The sequence below is a fragment of the Chelonia mydas genome, chromosome 3 (assembly GCF_015237465.2).
Source record: "Chelonia mydas isolate rCheMyd1 chromosome 3, rCheMyd1.pri.v2, whole genome shotgun sequence".
NCBI classification, from domain to species: Eukaryota; Metazoa; Chordata; order Testudines; family Cheloniidae; genus Chelonia; species Chelonia mydas.
Window position 1 is genome coordinate 116,198,024 of NC_057851.1, and position 26,076 is coordinate 116,224,099.

The following is a 26,076-nucleotide window of genomic DNA, read 5'->3' on the forward strand; positions in this document are numbered from 1 at the left end:
ATATATTTGGACTCTGGTCAGAGGATACACTAGTTAGCGCTTAACATGTAAAGCACTGAAATCTGTAAGGGGTTAGTTGCTATACTCAGATGCACTTACGATGTTCCTGGTGTCTTCAGCAGAATCCCCCAATGTGATAAAATGTAGCAAGCATATAATTGTAAGTATGATTATAATGGTATAATGCAGTATTATATGTATAGTGCTTTATAGGTGTGCTGTGGTAAAAGTGTCTGGTGCCTAGTCTTTGTCACTTCTTGGTGACACTGATTACCCAGTACTTTCAAACGCCAGCTGAAATGAATGACTCCACCCTCCCGTCAGTGGCTGTGGAGAGAGAGAGAGAGAGAGAGAGACATAGGCCTAAAATGGAATAACAACAGAGTTTCAGGCAAGGAATACTAGAATACCGTAGAGGAGTGGAAAATTTGCTTTCAGTTTCTTGCGATCACACTCTAGAGGTACTGTCCTTCGGATGGGGAGGGTACAGGTCAGAGGTTGGTTTCATAGTGTCAGAGAGGCAGGCTAACTAGCCAAGTGTATTTTGCCTTTGCTCACGTCCATGGGGAAAAAATAACCAGGCAGAATTCAAGTCTCAGAACTGGTCATTGTGACAGTAGGCTGGACTGAAATGTGCTTTTACCTGGGTTTAATCGCATTTGATAGCTCCTTTTTCGCTTACTCAACAATCTTGTTTTTTCAGATGGTCCAGCTGCATATCCAGTCCCGGTGCAGAACACCAAACCACTACTCACTGTCAGCTTCACGTCAGGAGACATTAGTTTAATGAACAACTATGATGACTTGTCTCCTACTGTCATCCGCTCAGGGTTGAGAGGTACAAAAGAGAGACATCCCTCCCCTCACATACACAGTTTTTCTTCTGATGGTTTTATTTATTTATTGTCTATATGGTTGTGTTTAGTGTCTTGCCTGGTACCTGCTACAGTGATTCTCATTGTCAGCAGTGACACCTATTGATACAATAGCAAAGCACAGCTATTAGACTTCTTGCTTTTGAAATAAGCTGGTAGCTGATTTTATATTTTTAGGAGGCATTTCGGATATTAAAACCTATTTAAACAGTTTGCTTTCCTCCAGGCTAATGCCATAATGGTCCTGCCTATACGTGGTTGTTTATGAATGCCCAGGTAACTTAGTTTTCTTTGTATCCTAAATTCATTATAGGATCAGTCATTCTTGTATCAGCCAAATGTAAGTTATAGCTGGTAGAGTTATTGAGTATTAGGTAGAAATATTAAGATGCAAGTCATTTTGAGAAAAGGAAAACTCCAGTGATTAGTTATAATACTGTAGACAGCTAAATATTTACTAAGTCTGTCTGTCTATGTGCGCATGCACACCTTCTTGCAGAGTAAGACACTGTCATCAGGCTGCCGTCCCAACTGGGAGTGGTGTCTTTCTGTGTTTTGGTAGGCATGTGCCTGCTACAGATTCCCCTTTCAAACTTCCCGGAAATTGTCCACGGAGTCTTTCTGCAGATAAATAGGCCTTGTGGGGTCAATTTGATTACAGATATCCCATGCACATTAATCATAACAAAAGTCCTATTACTATAGTCTGGATTTCCCCAGCATAGTCTGAACAGTGTTACATACAGCCGTAGTGTCCCTCACTGTGCCCCTCTTCTCCGGTGCAGCCCTCTCCAGTCCTTATGCTAGGACAGCTGGGAATCATTAGGAAAGGGACAGATAATAGTAAGAAAATATCAGATTGCCTCTATATAAATCCATGGTACACCCACACCATGAATACTGCGTGCAGATCTGGTCGCCCCATCTCAAAAAGGACATATTGGAATTGGAAAAGGTTCAAAAAAGGGCAACAAATGATTTGGGGCATGGAACAGTTTCCATAAGAGGGGAGATTAATAAGACTGGGTCTTTCAGCTTGGAAAAGAGACAGCTAAGGGGGGATATGATAGAGTCTATAAAGTCATGACTAGTGTGGAGGAAGTAAATAAGGAAGTGTTATTTACTCCTTCTCATAACACAAGAACTAGGGGTCACCAAATGACATTAATAGGCAGCAGGTTTAAAACAAAAGGAAGCACTTCACTCAATGCACAGTCAACATGTGGAGCTCTTTGCCAGAGGATGTTGTGAAGACCAAGACTATAACAGGGTTCAAAAAAGAACTGCCTAAGTTCATGGGGGATAGGTCCATGAATGGTTATTAGCCAGGATGAGCAGGGATGCAAAACCATGATCTAAAGTATCCCTAGCCTCTCTGTTTGCCAGAAGCTGGGAATGGGCAACAGGGGATGGATCACTTGATGATTACCTGTTCTGTTCATTCCCTCTGAAGCACCTGGCATTGGCCACTGTCTGAAGACAGGGCTAGATGGACCATTGGTCTGACCCAGTATGGCCGTTTTTAAGTTCTTATCCCTTCCAGCTGGAGTGCCACCCTGCTCTTCCCAGCAGAAACCCTCACAGCTTCTCTGCTGGGAGCATCCTTGCCAGGGGAGCATCCCTCACTCCCCTGGCCCTCTCAGTTCCTCTCGGTCCAGCTCTGGAGATGTCAGCTGGTAAGCTTCTCTTTTGCTGCCCAGCCTTCAGCCCTCTCCGGCCCTTGTCTTCAGCCCTCTGGCTTAGAGCCAGCAGGCAACTCTATTCCCTGCTTCTCCTGCCTTCAGCCCTCCGGCTCTAGCACTCTGGCTTGGGGACACCATCCAGCAAACGCATCTTAATGCTCTCCTGCCTTCAGCCTCCCCCCCAGGTCCCAAACATACAGTCTCCTAGCCAATTTCTCCCTCTTCAGCTTTCCCCAGAGACATCTTCCAATCTCCCACCTCTCCTGACTGACTCTCACAAGGATTCTCTCCCTCATTGAGTCTCCTCTGACTGAACCTGGCAACCCTTACCTGCCCTTCCTGACTGAACTAGTCTGCTCTGGCACCGGGGAGCTGGAACCACTTCATTTACTGGGGCCAGCTTCCCAGGCCCCAATTCAACAAAGTACTTAAGCACATCCTTAAAATTAAGTGTGTGACTAAGTCCCATTGATTTCAGTGGGACTTAAACAAATGCAAAACTGCTTTGCTGAACTGGGTCCTAAGATACTTCTCAGGATGGGTAAGAGAGGCAGAATCTGGCCTCGAAGATAGTGCATTGCAGTAGGAGTCTGGAGATTTGGGCTCTGTTCCTGGCTCTGCTGTTGGGTGACCTTGGACAAGCCACTTCAGCTCTCTGTGCCTCAGTTTCCCCATCTGTAAAATGGGGGTAATGATACTGATCTTCTTTTGTAAAGCACTTAGAGCTCTATAGTTGAGAAGCAATATATAAGAGCTGCATGTTGTTATAATCATAGATGGGCAAAAGTGCATTTTCAGTCAGAACTAAAAAGAATTGAAGAAATGAGTTTATTGATCTCCTGATATTTACAGTATCCACACAAACAAAAACTACAACTTCATCCTTAACACCTATATTTTAGAAATTTACGTAAAAAAATATTTACACAAAATGCACTATGGTCATTTCACCCTTTACCATTTTCTATGCATATGTGTAACGTACACCATGTACAGTTATAGTTCTAGTTATACTATATGTACTGGTCAGTGCTTGAGATCAGACCATGGATGAGGGGGTTAGGGACTGAGTTTGCTGGGGGAAAGTGAAGTCACTTGAGCAAATCTGGGGGACTTTTTATTAGGATTTTTTTAAATTATGCACTTTCCCAATGTTTCAATCAGACATTTTGCACATGGTTAACTCAAACATTTCTGATTTTCTAGAATTTCTGAGAATATTATTTCTGAGAATAAATTCAAGCCTGAATGCAAAGTGAAGTGCATTTCTTAAGGATTTGCTAGTTTTCTAGATCTGAGAATAAATTCAAGCCTGAATGCAACATGAAGTGCATTTCTTAAGGATTTGCCAGTTTTCTAGATCTGAGAATAAATTCAAGCCTGAATGCAACATGAAGTGCATTTTCTTAAGGATTTGCGAATTGTTTAACATCATGATATTTTTCCAGATTCAAATGATTTTCTTTAAACGTGGTTTGATATTTCAAGTCCCACTGAGCCAGAGCTGAGTATTCAAGATTCAGATTACATAAAGAATAGCTAGCTTTAGGTCACCACTATTAACAATGATCTTTTAGGAGCGTGACAGATTCTAGTTACCAATCTGCCTGAAGCGTCAGGTGATCAGGCTGAGGCTGCAGGATTGTGTTTTGTTTTTTTTTTGGGGGGGGGGGGGGGGGAATGAAGGAGCACACCAAGGGTCTAAGTTTTAAAGCTTTATTAGTAAAATAATAAAGTAACAGCAGAGAGTGCTGGGGGGGGAGGGGTTCCCCACGTCACACAGAGGAAGGAAGAAAGCGTTAGTGCCCCAAGCCCTAACCCACTTTCATACTCACACACGCACTACCCGAGGCTGGCCAGGCCTGGGTGTAACATAAGAAGAAGAGGGGGAGGGGTGGACGGGAGTTCTGTCCTGTGCACACAGATCGTCCAGGGTCCGCTGTTGATTTCCGATTTGCCTCGGCTCTCAGAAGGGTTTTTAAGTCCTGGGTTCTTTTGGGGGCATTTCATTCAGCGACCTCTGTTCCCTGTGCTCTTTGTACCAGTCCAAACCAGGTCTCTGTGGCCTCCTCAGCTTTCCCAAAACACATCAGCTCCAGGGATGCAAAACTTTGTTTTCCCCCCTTTCTGCTGGCCTTCGCCATCTCATTCGTTTTTGCAATCTCTGCAGTCCTGCTCAGCTTAGTTCTCCTTTTCTTATGGCTGGCTGGGGTTGGCTAAGATATGAATAGAGCTGCAGACTTATCGTCGGGCTCCGTGACCTTGGAATGGGGCCAGCGTCTTTATCTTCTGACTGAGCTAGCTGAAGTATTGAGTTAACCCATTCTCTGCTCTCTTCTTCCCTCCCCCTTTGGCCTCTCGCAGCCTGCAAAGGAATCTTGCACTCCACACTCACACCTTTGTCCCTTCCCAAAATGCCTTGCGAAGCTTGCAATAGCATTAGCAATATACAATGCTGATCTGCCTCTCCCAGGGGACCCCCTGAGGGATGGGGCCATTGGGGTATGACAGGAGCTCCCCATGTAGGGTGACTTTTATCATAGTAAATCCAGATACAAGGATCCTGGAAGCCCCTCTAGTAAAGCCTGGAAGCTCTGCAGAGAAAACCGCCATAAGTCCAGGAAATCTTTGGCATAGGCTTCTGATCAAGGAAGCTTTGGTGACATCAACAAGACAGACATCCTCAGGTTTCATTTTTTCTTTTATTTCCACCAATATTATGTCTTTAAAAGTCTGGAAAAATACATATAAAAAAACTAGTGGCATCTCAGCATAAATCTTGAATTATCAAAAACTTCTAAGTCAGGAAGTTGCAGTAGTTGAAATTGGTCCTCCAAGATTAACTCAGCCACCTTGCATTCTGGTTGTATCTTCTAGCCCGGTTTTCTTTTAAAATATAACCTTTAGTATTCTATTGTTGGTTTGTTATTCCTGTGTATAATAAAAAAGAACATGAATTAATGCTGGTGTAGTGTAGGGACCCTAAATTTTGGAATTTCCTGTCTTTTGAACATTAGCTATTTCAGCCCTAACATTGCATAGGTTTTTGCGTAGAATTAAACTACTGCTATTGGGGGGCAGATCCTTAGCCACACTCTGGTAGTTTGGCACAGTTGGTGCAAAGCTGCCCTAAAACCAGCTTGGTTAGCTTTGGGAATATCACCTTGTATAGGGAATCCTTGGGTGACATGGAGGCTCCTATGAAGCCTATCCTCATGCCCTCTCCAGCCCAACGGGTTCAGTCAGGGAAATGGTGTCATGGTGGGAGGAACCCCTATGACCTGGGAATCCCCAGCTGCCAGAATGGCTCCTTGGTGCCATAGGGAGCTGGGACAGTTTAGAGCTGCTTTCTGTTGAAATGTCCACCAGGGGACTGGCCCAGCATTCAGTCAAGGAACAAGAGGCACAAGTCATATCCCATTCCATTTCCAGAGCTGTGCTGAGCACAGTGCTGCCATGACCCAGGATCTGGGCCTATGTCTGTCTGTCTGTCTCTTCTCCCACTACCCTTTACTAGATGGAATATCAGACCTGCTGAAGTATGTATGATCATGTAACCCCCCCAATTCCCCCGGGCTGAATGCTAGGGCACAAGCTATAGTATCAGCATCTTTAAAGGTTGTGAGCCTGACTGTGTGATTGATTTCAGTTGGAATGGAGGATGCTTAGCACCTTGTAGGATCAGACTATTGAGAGGCAATGGGGGAGGTAGAGAGAGAGAGGTTATGTCACCATTTTGTGGCTTGAGCCTACCCATGATCTGCTGTATACCTGTAGGTATTTCAGGGGTTGCTGCTGTAAGTTGATTCGTATTTTCTATGTTTTTTCCTCTTGTGAAAAGAGTGGTCATGCATCTGTGTAACTTTTGGTGGTTATCATCCCGTGCTAAGGATGTGGGAGAACTTGAGAACAACTCACGGAGTTTCTCTGTGCTCTCTAGCTACAGAGGGCACTACTAGAAGTGCCTCATATTAACTGGATAGTCTTCAATATTGCATGTGAACTCTCGTCTATGGGTCTGTGTTTGAAATATGCAAATATTGCTCTGTGGACTCTGCAGCAGGCTCCTCCGTCTGTATATACTGCTGAAGGCTACTATATGTATTTTCCAAATAGGCTTCTGTGAGGATATCGCACCCAAAGCAACATCAACATCCTTTTGCTGTTATACCAGCTTTGCTTTAGGTGTAAAACATGCTGTCGCTTTGCCAGGAACATTCATATTATGTTGCATTCAGAAAAAAACTGCTTTCGCTGTTGGAAGAAAATTTGCTTTTCCCAAACTCAAATTCCTCTTTCCATCCACCAAAGATGCATGGAAATTCTAACAGACCTGAGGCAAGTTAAATATAGATTCATAGACTTTAAGGCCAGAAGGGATCATCTAGTCTGACCTCCTGCCCATTGCAGGCCGCAGAACCTCACTCACCCAGTCTTGTAATAGACCTGTAAATATAGGTCCTGCGTTATTCAACAGTCTCCCTTTAATCCTTACATTTTACCTTTTAGTTTATGCCCTAGATGCAAGCTGTGTCTCTGCCTACACTGAATCCAACTCTCTGTTACAGTGAGTTGCTTTTCTTTCAGGGTTCAATTGTCCCTGAGGGCACAGGCCAGAATAAGAGTTTGTGTGGAGTAACATTGTCCCAGAGCTCCAGGGCATTTAACTCGTATCTGCTACTACACCTCTTCATGGGAGGCAGCTTACTCTCCCTCATGTGGTAGGCCAGTTCTGGTGGCTTTTATCATCACCAGGAAAGCTGAACTAACAAGACACATACCAGTCTTTATCAGGATCACTCTGCTTCTGATCCTTCCACTTCTTCCCCCCTCACATACACCTCCCATCAGTCTCTGTTTAAACTTTAAGCTCCTTGGGTCAGGGACTGTGTCTTCTGCATTTGAGAAATGCCAGCCCCATTCTGTGTGAGACCACAAACTAAATAATAATGATATAAACTGTAACTGTAATTATTTGAAGGACAGATGTTCTAAACCCAGAAAGCTACATAAGCCACACTAATGTCCTTGTTCTCTTTCTTGAAATGAGAACAAGAAGAGGCCAAAAAGTATTAGAAATGAGATCCCCACCTCTACTTTGGCCTTTTTGCACCAGGTAAAAGAGGTGGAGCAACATAAATGGGTTGTAAAAAAGCCCCAGTTGCTGCCAGGGAAGATTCCCCTGGTGCAGGAACTGAGAAAGATAACTGTGAGGCTGTTATTCAAGAACCCCCCCACAAGCCCTGGCTTAGGGGCATATAGTGTGTGTGGTGGGGTGGCTATGGGGAGAAGAGGGACATATTGGGGGTAGGGCTGCAGCACATAGCATTGTGCAGATTCCAGAAAGGCTGCCACGTCTTAAACTTCAAAGCTGTCTAAATTATGCCGGGGACCGCTCCAGCTTCTGGAGCAGGCCAGGATCAAAAGGGCACAAAGGTGTCTTAAATCCACCATAATCCCCCTCTTCCTACTAGGTTGAGAGTTCAAGTATGGCACAGCACATCCCCTCAGACTTTTGCCCAAAAGAGGTTGTTCTGTTCTCTTGGGTAAACAGAATTAGGAAGGTTATTAGAAATGGGTTTGGTCTGTCTGTCTCATTGATTTCTAATATGTCTGTCATAGTATCCTAGGAAGAGAAATTAAATCCCACTGTAGAAACACTTTAAGGGAGAGAATTTAGAGGAACATCATGCGTGCTAGTCTATGAAAAAATCCACTTGAGAAACAAATATCCTGTCTCTGTTATGTTCAGAAGCATAATCCCAGTGAGAAATATCATCAGAAAGGCAACAGTTGCAGTAATACAAAACCATATTAAAATTGCACATAGAAGTCCCTGAAAATGACAAGTTGACAACTTAAAACAATTCTGAGATCCTTTCTGCCAACTCTCATTTCTCTTCTGCGTCTTCATTTGAAGACCACTTCTTGCCCATAAATGTCTTCAAAAGTTCTTAGAGAAACAAAGTGGGCGAAGTAATATCTTTTATTGGATCAGTTTCTGTTGGTGAGAGAGAGAAGGTGGAACAGATTGTTTTGCATAAGTAGTTAACATAGTTCAAGGAATCATTCATGGAACAGTGGCCTATTAATACTTCTCCATTCGTTGGGAGGGGGGAGGGGAAAACCAGAGGTAGGGGGTTAGTGAGTTATAGATAGTTGTTATAAGCCATAAATCTAGTGTCACTGTTCAGTCCACGATTTTTAATGTCTAGCAGAGTTATTAATTTAAATTCCCAGACTCATCTTTTGAAGGTGTTTTGTAGGTTTCCTTTGAGGATGACGACTGAGAGGTCAGATATAGAGTGATCGCTTTGTGAAAATTGTTCACCCATAGGTGATACAGTGTTTTTGTCTTTTATTATTGTTCTGTGAGAGTTCATTTGAGAGTGCAGTGATTGTCTGGTTTCACCCACGTTGTTGTTGGGGCATTTGGTGCACTGGATGAGGTACAGCACATGTTGGGGAGTTGTTTGAAGGACCTCTCCAAGCTCATCATTAGAAGCAGGCTCCCCACAGACCAGCACACATCAACTCACCAGACCCTGCCAGAACAGCAGATGCAAAATCTGTAAACGTATTTCTTCTGCTACGATAATCAATACCCTCCACAACACACTTTTCAAGATTGATGGGTCCTACACATGCCTGTCACATGTGGTATACCTCATCCAGTGCACTAAATACCCCAGTGACAACCATGTGTGTGACATGAGACTATCACTGCGTTCTCAAATGAATTTTCACAGAAAAATAGTAAAAGACAAAAACACCCTATCTCCTGTGGGTGAACACTTGTCACAAAGCGATCACTCCATATCTGATCTCTGTCCTCATCTTCATAGGAAACCTGCACAACACCTTCAAAAGATGAGCCTGGGAGTTTAAATTCATAACTTTGCTAGACACTAATGACTGAATAGAGACACTGGATTTATGGTTTATTACAATAATCTGTAACCTACTAACCACCACCCATAGGTTCTCCTTCCTCCCCCCATTACTGGAGAGGTATTAATGGGCCGCTTCACTCTGAATGACCCCTTGAAACAATCTGTTTAACCTTGTATTTAGCTGTGACGCTCTGAGTACATTTCTCAGACCTGAAGAAGAGCTCTGTGTAAGCTCAAAAGCTTGTCTCTCTCTCCAGCAGAACTTGGTCCAATAAAAGATAGGTTTCAGAGTAACAGCCGTGTTAGTCTGTATTCGCAAAAAGAAAAGGAGTACTTGTGGCACCTTAGAGACTAACCAATTTATTTGAGCATGAGCTTTGGTGAGCTACAGCTCACTTCATCGGATGCATCTGGGCAGATGTCTGTAGGAGAGGGATCCCTATTGATCAAAAGAGAGTAGCTGTGTGTGTATTGATGTGTATATTGTGTATAACATCTATAATACATTATTTTGCTCCTTGCTGATACTTGCATCCAAAATGTAGGCCCTGATATACATTGTAGACTCTTTGCAAAGCTAAAGAAGGCAATATAGTTTTTACACACCTGTTATATTTTATTAAAGATAGAGCAGATAACATTTCAAAAGTGCATAAGTGACATATTAGCCTAAGAGTCATTGAAAGTCAGTGGGACTTAGGCCTCTACGAGCTGAGTTTTTAAAGGTGTTTAGGTATTGAGTGTTGCAGCACCTAAATGACCTTGGAATCTAATTCCTCTTGACCTTCAGTGAAAGTTGGGCTCCTAAGTAACTTTTGATAATGGGACTTGCTACCCCTATTGGTTGTGTCCTACCCCACAGGTGTCTTATCTTTGTGATTTCAGATGTAGTGGTGCAGTGGTGTACACAGGGAGACCTGCTGGCTGTAGCAGGCATGGAAAAGCAAAGTCAGCTAGCTGACCTTGGTAGCAGTTCCATTCTGAAAAGTGCACTCGTCAAGTTCTACAATGTCCGTGGGGAACATATCTACACTCTGGAGACTCCTGTGCAGGTAAGGGATGTTTTTGAAGTTAGCCCTGGTATTAATGCCAGAGCTTTAGTAACTTTTCACCTACATTATCCCAATAATATAGGCACACATTACTGAAGTGTTCAACTGAATGTGTTTAACGAGTTCTAAGTCTTTGATCTCATAGAGCTCCTTGAATCTGAATTGCAGGAATGCATCATATAAATAATTATTATTATGAGTATTATGGTAGGGCCTTGAGGCTCCAACTGAGATCAGGACCCCGTTGTGTGAGGCACTGTACAGACATATAGTGAGTGACAGTTGCACCAAAGACTTTACAGTCTAGACAAGACAGACAAAAGGATGAGAGATGAGGAACTAAAGAGCAGCGAGACTAGGCCCAGATTGTTAAAGGTATTTAGGCATTGTTGTGGTCAGCGTTGCAATGCCTAACTGATTTAGGAGCTTAAACCTGATTTTCAAAAGGGATTTATGCATTTAGGATCCAAAATCCCAGTGACAATTAATGGGATTTTGGTTCTTAAGTGCCTAAATCCCTTTTGAAAATGAGATTTAAGCTCCTAAATCAGTTAGGCATTGCAACGCTGACCACAACAATGCCACCTAAGTACCTTTAACAATCTGTGCCTAAGTGCCTTACCCAAAGTCACAAAGGAAATCTGTGGCAGAACCAGGAATTGAACTCGTATCTCCTGAGTCTAAATCCCCTTAACCACAAGACTGTCCTCCCCTTCTATTATTTCCTTACATATACAGACAACTCTGTCTTAGTATAGGGTAGGACGACCTGATAGAACAGGAGATCCTACGATGTATGAATCTTTTATTACCTTTATGGGCATGGATGGTATTATGGGTAAAACACAGGATTTTGAGTTGGGAGGGCTTGTTTCTGTTCCCAGATTCACCACAGACTTCCCACATGACCTTCGGCAAGTCACTTAATCTCTCTGGGTGAACTTCAGCAAAAGACCTATATGCCACTTAAGTCCACAAAATAAGACTTAAGTGGTGCATGTTTTATGTTGGCTCTCTGAACAGGAATGAATTTCACCTTATGCCTTGGTTCACTGTCTATAAAATAGGGACAACAACTCTTTCATTCTTCTCCATGGTGTTGTGAGGCTTAGTTAATGTTTAAATGCTCTGAAATCCTCAAGTGATGGAATGTTGGTAGATATACATTATTATTATTGTTATTGTTTGTTGTTTACTTTGTTTGTTCTGCAATACCATGAGATGAAGTGGGTACAAAAGGCTGAGTTAAGGACATCATAGCAAACTAACTCCCGCATTTCCATATTTGTATTTATTTATCTCTCAAGAGTAGCATACAGTAATTAATTACTTACATTTTAGTTTGGATTTAATTCTTCTGTAGTTTTGTCTGTTTATAATAATATGCTCCGCATCCAAGCTTGGGTGCAAAACATTAGGGACCCAAATGTGCATATAGGCATCTAAGTGCTGATTTAGCTCTCGAAGGGCTTGTCTACACATACAGTTTGAACCACTGTAACTATATCTGAATAGTTAAAACAATACAACCCCCCACCACCACCCAGGTGGATGCAGTGATGCCAGTATAAGGGCTCGTCTACATGGGGACACTTAGGAAAATTAATTTGAATTACCTAAAGGTGTGAATTTAAAGTGGATTAGTTAGACTGCTTTAAACCCCAGTATGGATACCTCATTCAGAATTAAAGTGGCCTTAATTTGGTTTAGCTTCCAAATAGAATAAAGCAAATTAAGGACACTTTAATTCCTAATGAGGTGTCCACACAAGGGTTTAATGCGCTTTAACTAAAACACTTTAAATGCACACCTTTAGGGCATGGCTACACTTGCAGATGTAGAGCGCTTTGAGTTAAACCAGTACTTGGAGAGCGCAGTAGGGAAAGCGCTGCAGTCTATCCACACTGACAGGAACAAGCGCACTGGTGTGGCCACATTTGCGACACTTGCAGCAGCACTGGGAGTGGTGCATTATGGGCAGCTATCCCACAGAGCACCTCTTCCCATTCTGGCGCTGTGGCTTGTGGGAAGGCGGTGGGGAGTGCGGGGCATTCTGGGTCCTGTCCCAACGCCCCGTGATGCATTGGTTCGCATCCCAGCAATCTCTGTGCTTCCATCCACACTTGGCGCCATCTTTCAACGTTTTTTGTACAGCGTGCTCTGTCTTCCCATTCGGTCTGCGGGAATGGAGCCCCAACTGCTGAGGAATATGCTGATGAGTCTCACCAGCACGTCATGTTTGGCAGTCGAGTTACTCCTTAAGATCCAAACTGACAGTGAGGACTCGGACGATGATATTGACTCGAGTAACGCATACGACACGAGATTGCTTGTGGCATTCACGGACATGCTCACCACTGTGGAACGCTGCTTTTGGGCTTGGGAAGCAAGCACCCAGTGGTAGGATCACATCGTCATCCAAGTCTGGGATGATGAGCAGTGGCTGCAGAATTTTTGGATGAGAAAAGCCACTTTCATGGGACTGTGTGATGAGCTCAACCCCACCCTGCGGCGCAAGGCCACGAGATTGAGAGCTGCCCTGATGGTGGAGAAGCAGGTGGCTATTGCAGTCTGGAAGCTGGCAACTCCAGACAGCTACCGATCGGTCGCTAACCAGTTTGGAGTGGGAAAATCGACCTTGATGCAAGTTTGCAGGGCCATTAATTGCATCCTGCTCAGAAGAACCATGACTCTGGGTAACGTGCATGACATTGTGGCTGGCTTTGCACAAATGGGTTTCCCTAACTGTGGAGGGGCGATAGATGGGACACATATTCCAATTCTGGCACCAGCCCACCTAGCCTCCGAGTACGTTAATTGGAAGGGGTATTTCTCTATGGTTCTCCAGGTGCTTGTGGGTCACCGTGGGTGTTTCAGTGACATTAATGCAGGCTGGCCTGGAAAGGTGCATGATGCACACATCTTTCGGAACACTGGCCTGTTCAGGAAGCTGCAAGCCGGGACTTTTTTTCCAGACCAGAAGATCACTGTACAGGAAGTCAAAATGTCCATTGTGATCCTTGGAGACCCCGCTTACCCTTTAATGCCGTGGCTCATGAAACCCTATACAGGGAGCCTTGACAGCAGCAAGGAGCAGTTCAACAACAGGCTGAGCCAGCGCAGAATGACTGTGTAGTGTGCTTTTGGCTGTTTAAAGGGCCGCTGGCACTCTCTGTATGGGAAGCTGGACCTGGCTGATGACAGCGTCCCCGCAGTTATATCTGCGTGCTGTACCCGCCATAACATTTGTGAAGGGAAGGGTGAACGATTCACTCAGGCACGGAACTTGGAGGTTCAACACCTGGAGGCTGAATCTGAACAGCCAGAGAGCAGGGCTATTAGAGGGGTCCAGCGTGGGGCTGCAAGGATTAGTGATGCCTTGAGGGAGCAATCTGAGGCTGAAAGCCACCAGTAATGTCTGGTGCCCTGCACAGGAGTGAAGTGCCTTGGTTCCAATGTTAGTAGGAATCTGTGTTTGCTATGCTGACTTTCAGTGCCTGTTTCTTTCCTGGGCTAAGGTATCTTTTACTTTATGGAATAATAAAGAATTTTTCAAAGCCAAAAAATCCATTTATTGAAAAGAAAATTCATTTATTGAAAAGAAACACAACTGCTTGGGAAACAGAAAGGGCAAGGGGGCGGGGTCGGGAACGGTACAATCACAGATTTGCATATGTCCTGTTATCATACTCAGCCTTCCTGTCTGGAGTGCTGTGCAATGAGTGCTGCACTTCAGGGTGGCTGTACTGCATGGTGATGGGGGTTGAGTGCAGCGGGTAAGGGTCGTAGTTTTCAGGGCTGGGTGGTGAAGCTGCAGGTGTTGGAGGCAGCTGGTGGCGATAAGAACCCGGATGTTGGGGATAGTGGGTTGGAGGTGACATGGGGGCACAAGGGAAAGAGTTTTGGGACAAGGGCTGCAGGGGGCGTGAGCGCGGTAGTGCTCTGCCTGCATGGCTACGAGTGCCTGGATCGAGTCCGCTTGGCGCTCCATGATGCTTATCAGCCGCTCTATGCTTTGCTGACAGAGCTCCGCGCTTTTGTGCCGGCGTTCCACATTCTGATGGCGGATCCTCCTTTCACTCTCCCTCCACTCCTGCAATTTTTGATTCTCATAATAGACTGCTGCATGACTTCGTGCAGCATGGCTTCTTTGCTTTTACATGGCCTCTTCCTAATTCATTGAAGTTTTTCGGTCGGTGATAACACAGATGGCTGAGATCTCAAGGTTGCATCTGTAAAGGCAAAATGCAACACTTAACAGAGGCAGCATTGTTCACACCAGACGGAGCAATGATTCCCCAGTACTTAAGGGCAAGCACAGTCTACACAATAGCATAATTTGCCCATCCTAAAGCGAGTGCACATAACCCACGGGAGCTCCAAAATGATGAGTAAGCACTGGGACTGATAGTTTCACAGCCGCACTGTCCTCTAGGTTTCTGTGCCTTGGGAAGAGCCAACAGCTGCAAGGGGCCCCTATACTGAACACTCTCCCCACATTTTCCACAGGAGTTCATCCTGGAAGATACCTCGCTGCTGAGGGTGACCTGGGAAGCAAGGGAGGGTCTTCTACTGCAATGCGGCTTCCGCCCTGGCCCATATGCAGCTTGCCTGTGTGCAGCAATGGTCCCCCCTGCCCTCATGGCACAGTGACACGGACATGTTAGCCTGACTGGGACAAGGACCACCGTGGCTCTCCCAAGAAACCTGCACAAGCACATTGCCCAACTTCTGAATAAGACCTTTGAAGAGATCACTGAGGCCAATTACTGCAATGTGAGAAAGCGCATCAACGCCCTATTCCGCATCTAGGCATGCATGCAGCCCTAACCTTCCTCGCCCCAAGAGTCCGCACTGAATAACTTCATTCCCAAAATAAAAGCCACTTATAAAAGCCAGGAACCTCCTCTGGTGTTTGTCCTTCCCCAAGCACCGGCCGCTGCGACTGGCTACCTTCCTCATGGCTTGAGAACAGCTCCTGGCTGCATGCATCTAGGGATGCCGGGGTGTCTCCCTCCTCCTCAGCACCCTCGCTCCCGCTTTCCTCCTCCTCCTCCTCCTCCTGCCTTGTTGAACTGGCCTCTGAGGTGTCCATGGTGGTCCTCGGAGTGGAGGTGGGGTCGCCCCCCAGTATTGCGTCTAGCTCTTTGTAGAAATGGCAGGTTGCAGGGGCAGCACCAGAGCGGCTGTTTGCCTTGTGGGCTTTGTGGTAGGTATTCCGCAGCTCCTTCACTTTAACCCTGCACTGCAGTGCGTCCCACTCATGGCCCCTTTCCATCATGTCCCTTGATATCTCCCCAAAGATATCATAATTCCTGCGGCTGGAGTGCAGTTGGGACTGGACAGCTTCCTCCCCCCAAATGCTGATGAGGTCCAGCAACTCACCGTTGCTCCATACTGGGGATTGCCTGGCACGTGGAGGCATGGTCACCTGGAAGGATTTGCTGAGAGCACTCCACACCTGGCTGAGCAAACAGGAAGGGGATTTTCAAAATTCCCAGAGAATTTAAAGGGCGGGTCTGATGGTTGGTCACCTGAGGGCAGGGCAATAGAGTTCAAAGTGATGACCAGAGTGGCTAGAACAGACATTGTGGGACACTTCTGGAGGCCGATCAGAGTGCATTGACAGACCAGGGCATCCACACTGGCGCTGCGGCGCTCTAGCGGGGGCGCATCAAATGTTATTCCACTCGTTGAGGTGGATTACCAGGAATGCTCTAGCCACGGCATCAGAGCGCTCTACGTGCCTTGCCAGTGTGGATGCATCATGAGGTAGGGAGCCCGGGGCTGCTTTAGTGCACTCTAACTCGCAAGTGTAGCCAAGCCCTTAGTTAATTGAGATTAATTTTTCTCAGTGTAAGGGCATGGCTACACTTGCAGATGTAGAGCGCTATGAGTTAAACCAGCCTTCGTAGAGCACAGTAGGGAAAGCGCTGCAATCTGTCCACACTGATAGCTGCAAGCGCACTGGCGTGGCCACATTAGCAGCTCTTGCAATGCCACAGAGAGCAGTGCATTGTGGTAGCTATCCCAGCATGCAAGTGGCTGCAACATGCTTTTCAAATGAGGGAGGGTGGGGTGGAGTGTGACAGGGAGTGAGTTGTGTGTATGTCGGGGGAGAGAGTGGGTTTTGGAGGGGCTTAGTGTATGTAAGCATGCTGTCTTGTAAGTTCAGACAGCAGCAGACCCCCCTCACCTCCGCCTCTCTCTCTCACACACGGCATTCCACAGTAATGGCTTGCTTTGTCCTGGAGCAGATGAGCATGCCAGCTGTCAGAAATGGAGCTTTGAAAGGGCATATCTGCATTCCTACAGCGAGTTCAAAACAATGAGAAGAGTGGCCACTTGACTTCAGGGGATTATGGGACATTTCCAGAGGCCAATCACAGCGCAGTAATGCAACACCTTGTTCACATTGACGCTGGGGCATTTCAGCCGAGACGCACCAAGCGTTATGCTTCTGGTGGAGGTAGATTACCAGGAGCGCTCCAGCTGCAGAGTCCAGGAGCTCTACGTGCCTTGCCAGTGTGGACGGGTCGTGAGTTAGGGCGCCCGGAGCTGCTTTAATGCGCTGTAACTCGCAAGCGTAGCCAAGCCCCAAAAGTGCTTACACTAGTATAACTATTTTGGTTATAGCAGTATAATTCCCGGATAGGAAGCAGAATACGCTATATGAGTACAAGATACCTTTTTACTGATATAACTGTGTCCACACTATGGACAGTACTGGTATATAACTTTCAGTAAAAAAAAAAATCACATCCTAACCAAAATAATTATACTTGTACAAACACTGAGTGTAGACCAGGCCTAAGATTAGGGCCTGATTTTCATCTTACATTGGCTTGTGTAATTCTGTTGACTTCAGTTAAACTAATTTATAATTTACACTGGTGAAATTGAGAGGAGGGGGTGCCTAACCAAGGTACTTCGGGTCTGTTTCTCCTGTCCTTGGTCCATTTAGATTGTATGTGTACACAGGTTTCAACACTGGGCCTAATAATATTACCATCTAAGTCAGGGATTGGCAACTTGAAAGGTACTAGAGGGCCACAAAATCCAGTAAAATCCTTTGGTGGGCCGGGGAGTGTTGGGTCCTGCCCCCAGGGGAAGGATAACTTGGGTGGGAGAGTGCCTTGTCCCTGGGTGGTGGGAGGCCCCAAGCAGGCAGGGTTAGAGAGCGAGCCCGCCCCGCACTCACCCTATAGCAGTAGCTCTGGTCCTACGGTGCTGGACCTAGCTCTCTGCTCCAGCCCATTGGATCTCGCCACAGGGTATGTGATACATGCATATGTGCAGGCCGGCCTTCCCCCCCGCGATGCCCCACCCTGCCATGCCCCCTTCTTAGCCCTGGTGCTGCCAGACCTTCTGTCCTGAGCTGGGACTGTGGCGGACCAAATGAAATGATCTGGTTGGCCGGATGAAGCCCCCTGCTCTCCAGTTGCCCATCCCTGATCTAAGCAGCAGTGTACTACAATTTGTAGATCATTCGGATTACTGACCAAATCAGCTAGAACTTAGTATTGCACAAAAAGATAGTAGATGACATTTGTTATTCTACATGGCTGCTCCAAAGATACATGTAGTGGACAGACTGAGTCCACGGTCCCAGTAATTTGTCTTATGAACACCAGCAGAAATAAAATCAAAAATCTGCTGGAGAATGGCAGTCAATGCTGTGATGGGATTTTATAAAACTGACCATTGGCAATTGAAAGGGAATGAGTGGGAAGAGGAGAGTTTGTCTCATCTCAAACCCTGCTATGAAAGCTGTTTCCTCTTGAACAGGCAGTGTACGAATGGGATGGTGCATTTATTTTATACCAGCACAATTCCTGATTTAATTAATGGCAAGAAAGCTTAGCAGCAATGAATGTTGCAGAGATCAGGTTACTGGTGCAAAATTGATTTAGTGTGAGGTATTCCTGGTTCGTATGTCTGATAAAGCAGTTATCTGATGTCTTCACTGTAAAATACATTAAACTGTTATTGTTTATGCTGTTTGTATATCCTGGATGTTTTGGTGGGGATTAAGTGACAATTTATTGGGTAGTTTATAACAATAACTCAGTGAAAACTGCTGTAGAATTTATATTCAGTTTAGTTAGATCGTACATTACTTGGTGTAAAGCCACAGCTAGCCACAGAGTAGGATTAAGAACCTCAGAACTGTTCACTTTGGTTTACTCATAATGATGATGATCATTGTCACAGTTTCCCTTGAGAACAAACTGTGCTTTATGTCTCCATCTTCTCCTCCTGCTTTGGTACAGTGTCCTACATAACATCTGGTTATCAACTCTTAATCCCTGACCATCAATAAGTTTTTCAGTAATGCTTCTCTTGCATTTTAACATAGAATAAAAATAGTGAAATGCCCTATTCATGCATTCTTTACCGGAGGAACATTTACAAACCTTTTGTATTTGTTAAATCATCATAACTCCTTCTCCTGCATTAAGCAGACAGTGATAATAATAATTGGACTTACTCAAGACTCTCATTACAGACTTGCTAAAATTGTTTACCAAGAATGCTGCAACCCAATTCCGTCACTTCAGAATTACTCATTGGATGTGTGGCAGGGTCTTCAGTAAAAAGAACAGGAGTATTTGTGGCACCTTAGAGACTAACAAATTTATTAGAGCATAAGCTTTCGAGGACTACAGCCCACTTCATCGGATGCATTGAATGGAACATATAGTAAGAAGATATATATATATATATATATATATATATATATATATATATATATATACACAGAGAAGGTGGAAGTTGCCATACAAACTGTAAGAGGCTAATTAATTAAGATGAGCTATTATCAGCAGAAGAAAAAAACTTCTGTAGTGATAATCAAGATGGCCCATTTAGACAGTTGACAAGAAGGTGTGAGGATACTTAACATGGGGAAATAGATTCAATATGTGTAATGACCCAGCCACTCCCAGTATATCAGCTTACTATACCTGCCCTTAAAAAAAACCATCCTCTGACTGGATACAACTGCTTCATAGCTTCCCAGTAGGGGAGGCTCCTACCACATCACTTCACAGTTGCCTCACTGCAGACATTACAAAAATCTGGTTTCAGAGTAGCAGCCGTGTTAGTCTGTATCCGTAAAAAGAAAAGGAGTACTTGTGGCACCTTAGAGACTAACAAATTACATGGCAGAGGGGCATTGCTGGCACATGATGGCATATATCACATTGGTAGATGTGCGGGTGAACGAGCTTCTGATAGTGTGGCTGATGTGATTAGGCCCTATGATGGCGTCCCCTGAATAGATATGTGGACACAGTTGGCCAAACTGGACAGTCTCTACGTAAAAGAATAAATGGACACAAATCAGACGTCAAGAATTATAACATTCAAAAACCAGTTGGAGAACACTTCAGTCTCTTTGGTCACTCGATTACAGACCTAAAAGTGGCAATTCTTCAACAAAAAAACTTCAAAAACAGACTCCAACGAGAGACTACTGAATTGGAATTAATTTGCAAACTGGATACAATTAACTTAGGCTTGAATAAAGACTGGGAGTGGATGTGTCATTACACAAAATAAAACTATTTCCCCTTGTTTATTTCCCCTCCTACTGTTCTTGTAAAGTGCTGGAAATGGCCCACCTTGATTATCACTACAAAAGGTCCTGCCCCCCGTGCTCTCCTGCTGGTAATAGCTCACTTTCCTGATCACTCTTGTTACAGTCTGTATGGTAACACCCATTGTTTCATGTTCTCTGTGTATATAAAATCTCCCCACTATATTTTCCACTGTATGCGTCTGATGAAGTGAGCTGTAGCTCACGAAAGCTTATGCTCTAATAAATTTGTTAGTCTCTAAGGTGCCACAAGTACTCCTTTACTTTTTACAAAAGTCTGTGAAGTTGTGATCATTCATTCTGCTTAATGACGCAGATAATTTGCTTAGGTGCTGATCCTTTCTGTGGGCCTTAAAATTCTCTCTTACATGGCACAAAGAGGACCATAGCAACGGGAATTTGGGCCTGGAGATCCTGATTGTGATCTCATTTACATGAGTGTAGATTGAGAGTAACTCTACTGTAGTGTATGGAGTTACACCAGTGTAAAATTGTGGTAAGTAAAACAGAATCAGGCCAAAGAGAAGTACCTGTGTGGAGGGAGAGAGTGGAACCAACATGGCACACTTGATAACTGACTCTATACTTAGCAATATTAGGTTTACAGCTGACCTTGATAAACAGGCAGTTTTATAGTGTGATCACATTTTTCTCAATGTATCAGTTATTTAAATGTTTGTTCAGTGGGGTGTTCTGTTTAAAAGGTTCTAGTTTTGTGTGTAATTTTTTGTTGATTGTTACAGAATCTTTTATTCTGATATTGTTAGAATAGAACAGGAGCTGTACAAATTCAGGAAGGTAGACCTAGTATAAAATGAGTGGAACTGAAATTATTTTGAAAAGAATGAAGCTAAATATTTTTACTCCAGTTTTCTAGTTGGCTGTTGAAAAGCTATAAGTTGCATCTATAAATACTGTGTTCGCTGCTGCTGCTTCTGTTAAAATCAGTGACAGAACTCGTACAGACCTTAATGGGAGCAAGATCAGGCTCAGAAGTTGGCTCTTCTTTTTCTGGTTAATTCATTAATCAAAGTATAACCATTTAGTACTGTGGTTCTCAAACTTGGGCAATCTCCAATACCACATTGAGCAATATGGGAAAGGCAGTGTGGCTCAAAACCTGACACCTATTGGAGGTTTGTGACTCCCTACGTTGAGCTCCCCTGAATTGGCATAATGTAGCAGCTTTTTGTAATAAGCAAGCAAGCCCTACACGTATATCAAATTCACCTGGTAAAAAAAAAGCATTATGATTCCTCCAGATGTGTAGTAAAAGAGAGGAATTAATTCCTGCCTGTTTCAGACAGATTATGGGTATGTGCAAACTCCTAATTGGCCTAGGCCTAACCTTCTCAGAATACTAGAGTTTTGTCTGTAGTGTACAGACCTTGCATTATGGACTGTGGAACTTCCTGTAGGAACAAGTGTTGACAGGTGTTTAACAAAGGTAAGTTTTTATTTAAAATAGCTCAATTCAGCAGAATATAGTATTCAGGGATTTCTTTCACCAAATTCACAAACTGTGTTGAGCTATACAGAAATAAAGTGACTTCCTTATGACTGTACTTTGAGTGGCACAGCTTGGATTTAAAAGCAAGATTCTCCTGCTTCCTAGCACTTTACTATAAGCACAAGGCCTCTCTGCCTTTTAAATACTGTTTCTGTCCCATAAAAGTCCCAGCATCTGAATTGGTGGATTAAAGATCAAGGGATTCTGCAGATACCCTGTAATGGTATAAAATCCATTCAACTCAGGGCTCCAGGGAGATGGGTGGAATTTTAGGTTAACTTCAGATAAAAAAGATAATGCGGGAAGAGTCTGCCTTTTATATTCTCCAGCTGAACTGACGAGCTAATGATCCTAATTGACGTACATGGTCCTAATTGACATCACTTATAGTCCTCAGATTCATTGCTTCTGTGCTGTTGTGGCCTTTTGCTTATATCTGCTGAACTGAATCCTATTTGGGGGTTGTTGGATGATTGCCACTAAAGCTTCAACATGAGTGAGTTTGTTACAGAAATAGCAACAAAGGCAATTTGGGATGTGTTTCAGGATCTCAGTAAAGGCCTTGATGTGTTCAAGTAAAGCAGGCCATAAAAACCCATGTAAACTGGTCACTGTCACACCTGGCAAACATGTTCAGGAATCTTCAGAGTTGTTCATGTCCTAGAATTTGAATCTCTTTTTCTGCAAGTTCATTATCTTGTCTTGGAAAAGACTCATTCAGTTAAAACTGACGTATTTCAGCTGGATTGAGGTGTGAAAAGATGCTTTATTATGGAAACTTTGAGCTGAAATAACTAAGAAACAAAACAGCAAACTGTCAGTTCTGCAGTTTGAAAAATCTTATATGGCCCAATCACTATGGTATCAGTGTGTGTCTCAGTCATTAATGCATTTATCCTCACAACACACCGGTAAATTAACTGAGGCAGAGAGGCTATGTGACTTGTCACACAGGAAGCATGGAGCAGAGCAAGGACTTGAATCTATGTTTTCTAAGTCTCAGGCTAGTACCATAACCACTGGGCCATCCCTCCTCTCTTTAAAAGAAAAAAAAAAAAAAGAGAGAGAGAGACAGAAAGAAGGAAGAGCTAGGAGTTGAACGTGCGCCTGTAAAACTTCAACGTTTCTTAAGTGAAGGAAAGAATTAGCAAGCAAAATATGTTGTTTAGTTTCTTTTCAGTTGTACTTAAACATATTCATTAGTCAGAGACAGATTCTCCTTTATAACTAGGTGCTCGTTGTTGAAAGATTTGAAATTCTCCCGTACTTATCAATGCCAAAATCCCATCTCATTGGTTCGTGTCCAGGAGTGAGACTTCCTGCCCCCAAATCTAATTTTCATGGATACTGTGTTTCACAACCAGCGGAGCTTCCAGTCCCAGTAGGCAAGGTATTGGTTCAGACAGCAAGCAGGCCTTAGTGCACAGGATTTCTGAGCACACAGGAAATCAATAAGGAGCGTATGACTTTCATTAAATTCAGATTGACTGAACTGTGTGAATGGGATGAAAGGTTTGTATATTATATTTAGACTTGGCAGAATTTGATTTTTATTTTTTAATAATTTCAGTGGATACTATCTGTTTATTTTTTAGCTTTTTTTTTTACTTTTGTCAATTTCAATTTTCACAGTTGTGGGAAATTATGAGGGGAGGGTCAGACATTTAATGACTGTAGAAGTTGATTCACCAAGTTAAAGCTTTATAACTGTTCAACATAAATTGTCAACATCACCTGTCAAAATATACAAAGTAAATATCCTTAAATCAAACTCTAATAAGTTCTCAAGCAGCATTTTTCTTTCTTTTTCTGTCTTCAGATTTAGATTGTTATTGATGGAAATATTTTTTCATCAGTTTTTGTATGTGCAGTGAAATGGATGTTGACCAACATTTACCAACAAAAATCTAATCCTTCCAAGCCTAATTATACTGGTCCCCTGGCAGGGGGAGGAATGAGTCAAATAAGAAAAAGTAGCACAGGAATCTAACTTAATTAGGAGTATCCAGTTCAGGACACTGCTATAATATAAGGAAGGACATTCCCAGCTGGGATGCACGTAGCCAAGGAGACATACTAGAGTCTCACATAATTAACTCAAAAAAATTAACTGCGATTAAAAAAATTAATCGCGATTAATCACACTGTTAAACAATAGAATACCAGTTGGAAATTTATTAAATATTTTTGGATATTTTTCTACATTTTAAATATACTGATTTCTGTTACAACAGAGAATACAAAGTGTACAGTACTCACTTTATATTATTTTTGATCACAAATATTTGCACTGTAAAAATGATAAATGAAAGAAATAGCATTTTTCAATTCACCTCATACAAGTACCGTAGTGCAATCTCTATCATGAAAGTGTAATTTACAAATGTAGATTATTTTTTTGTTACATAACTGCACTCAAAAACAAAACAATGTAAAACTTTAGAGCCTACAAGTCCACTCAGTCCTACTTCTTGTTCAGCCAATTGCTAAGACAAACAAGACTGTTTACATTTACGGGAGATGCTGCTGCCTGCTTCCTATTTACAATGTCACCTGAAAGTGAGAACAGGCGTTCACATGGCACTTATGTAGCCAGCGTTGCAAGGTATTATTTACGTGCCAGATATGCTAAACATTCATATGCCCCCCTCATGCTTCAGTCACCATTCTGGAGGACATGCTTCCATGCTGATGATGATAGTTAAAAAAAAAAGTGCGTTAATTAAATTTGTGACTGAACTCCTTGGGGGAAAATTGTATGTCCCCTCCTCTTATACACCCACATTTTGCCATATATTTCATGTTATAACAGTCTCGGATGATGACCCACCCAGCCAATGTTGTTTGGTTTACAAACACTGTCTGCAGATTTGACAAAACACAAAGGTGGTACCAATGTGAGATTTCTAAAAATAGCTACAGCACTTGACCTAAGCTTTAAGAATCTGAAGTGCTTTCCAAAATCTGAGAGGGATGAGATGTGGAGCATGCTTTCAGAAGTCTTAAAAGAACAACACTCGGATGTGGAAACTACAGAACATGAACCACCAAAAAAAAAAAATCAACCTTCTGCTGGTAGCATCTGATTCAGATAATGAAAATGAACATGCATCGGTCCGCTCTATTTTGGATTGTTATCAAGCAGAACCTGTCATCAGCATGGATGCATGTCCCCTGGAATGGTGGTTGAAGCATGAAGGGACATATGAATCTTTAGCACATCTGGCCTGTAAATATCTTGTGACACTGGTTACAACAGTGCCATGCGAATACCTGTTCTCACTTTCTGGTGACATTGTAAATAAGAAGCGGGCACCATTATCTCCTGCAAATGTAAACAAACTTGTTTGTCTGAGTGATTGGCTGAAATAGGACTGAGTGGACTTTGTTTTATTTTTGAATGCAGTTTTTTTTAATACATAATTCGACATTGTAAGTTCAACTTTCATGATAAAGAGATTGCACTACAGTACTTGTATTAGGTGAATTGAAATGTAATATTTCTTTTGTTTTTTACAGTGCAAATATTTGTATTAAAAATAAATATAAAGTGAACACTGTGCACTTTGTATTCTGTGTTGTAAATGAAATCAATATATTTGAAAATGTAGAAAACATCCAAAAATATTTAAATAAATGATATTCTATTATTGTTTAACAGTGCAATTAATCGCGATTAATTTTTTTAATCTCTTGACAGCCCTAATAAAAATGGAAACGAAAGTACCAGAATTTGTGGCTATATTTCCCTGCTCCCAGCATAAAAGAAAGGTCCACTCATGTTAAACACTCTATGGTAGATTTGCTTGCAGACTCCCTGTAAAGTGTAACAGAACGTATATAAAGTGGTATGGTTATCAACAGCATTTTTCCCCCTTTTTTATTGGCACTGCCCTAAATAAATGGAATGTTTTATGAGAAGCAAAGACATCTCAGGCCAGCTACTTCACACAGCAGAATTCGGATAGAGCACTGTGGCAGGTAGATAATTGACTTGCTGCAGTAATCGATCCACATCTTCACAGTTCAGGGAGGAAATGTGTGAGGGGCAGCTATTGAGAAATGCTATTCTGATCAATGCATTTAAAGGTCAGGCCACATCTGGCAGTTGGGTTTTTTTTCCTGTCTAATAGTGAATTTTTTTGTTTTGTTTTTTTACTGTACCTCACTTTGAATCCCTATAGTCCTTCCCCTTATGTGAAGTGATACTGGATGTTAGATATGAAGAATGCTGTAGAATTGTCCTACTGCAGTGCTATCCTGAAGAAAATGCCAACAAAGCATTTCTGCAGTATCAATAAGCAAAAGACAAATCGATGCCAGCATGAAGATTGGCTGATGGCCTAGAAAATGTTGAGATAAAAAGATGTAAAGATCTGTGGGAGGGAACTGTGCTAAGCCATTTTATATGATAGAGGGATAGCAATGGGAGCGTGTAAGCACTGTGATTTGAATAGAATATG

The 26,076-nt window shown here is 43.1% G+C and overlaps 1 protein-coding gene and 1 long non-coding RNA gene across 9 annotated transcripts in view; one reads left to right on the top strand and one right to left on the bottom strand.

The window, feature by feature from the left end:
- TULP4 (TUB like protein 4) overlaps positions 1-26,076 on the top strand; it is a 277,954-nt gene that overhangs the window by 219,482 nt on the left and 32,396 nt on the right. For all 8 annotated transcript variants that reach the window (XM_037895067.2, XM_043544271.1, XM_043544270.1 and 5 more), the window contains 2 exons: positions 704-838; positions 10,336-10,502. In XM_037895067.2, coding sequence (XP_037750995.1) covers positions 704-838; positions 10,336-10,502 — 302 coding nt within the window. The remainder of the gene's footprint in view (positions 1-703; positions 839-10,335; positions 10,503-26,076) is intronic.
- Positions 14,615-26,076, bottom strand: part of LOC119565802 — an 83,908-nt gene continuing 72,446 nt past the window's right edge. The window contains exon 3 of the long non-coding RNA XR_006290038.1: positions 14,615-14,734. This is a non-coding gene — a long non-coding RNA (uncharacterized LOC119565802). The remainder of the gene's footprint in view (positions 14,735-26,076) is intronic.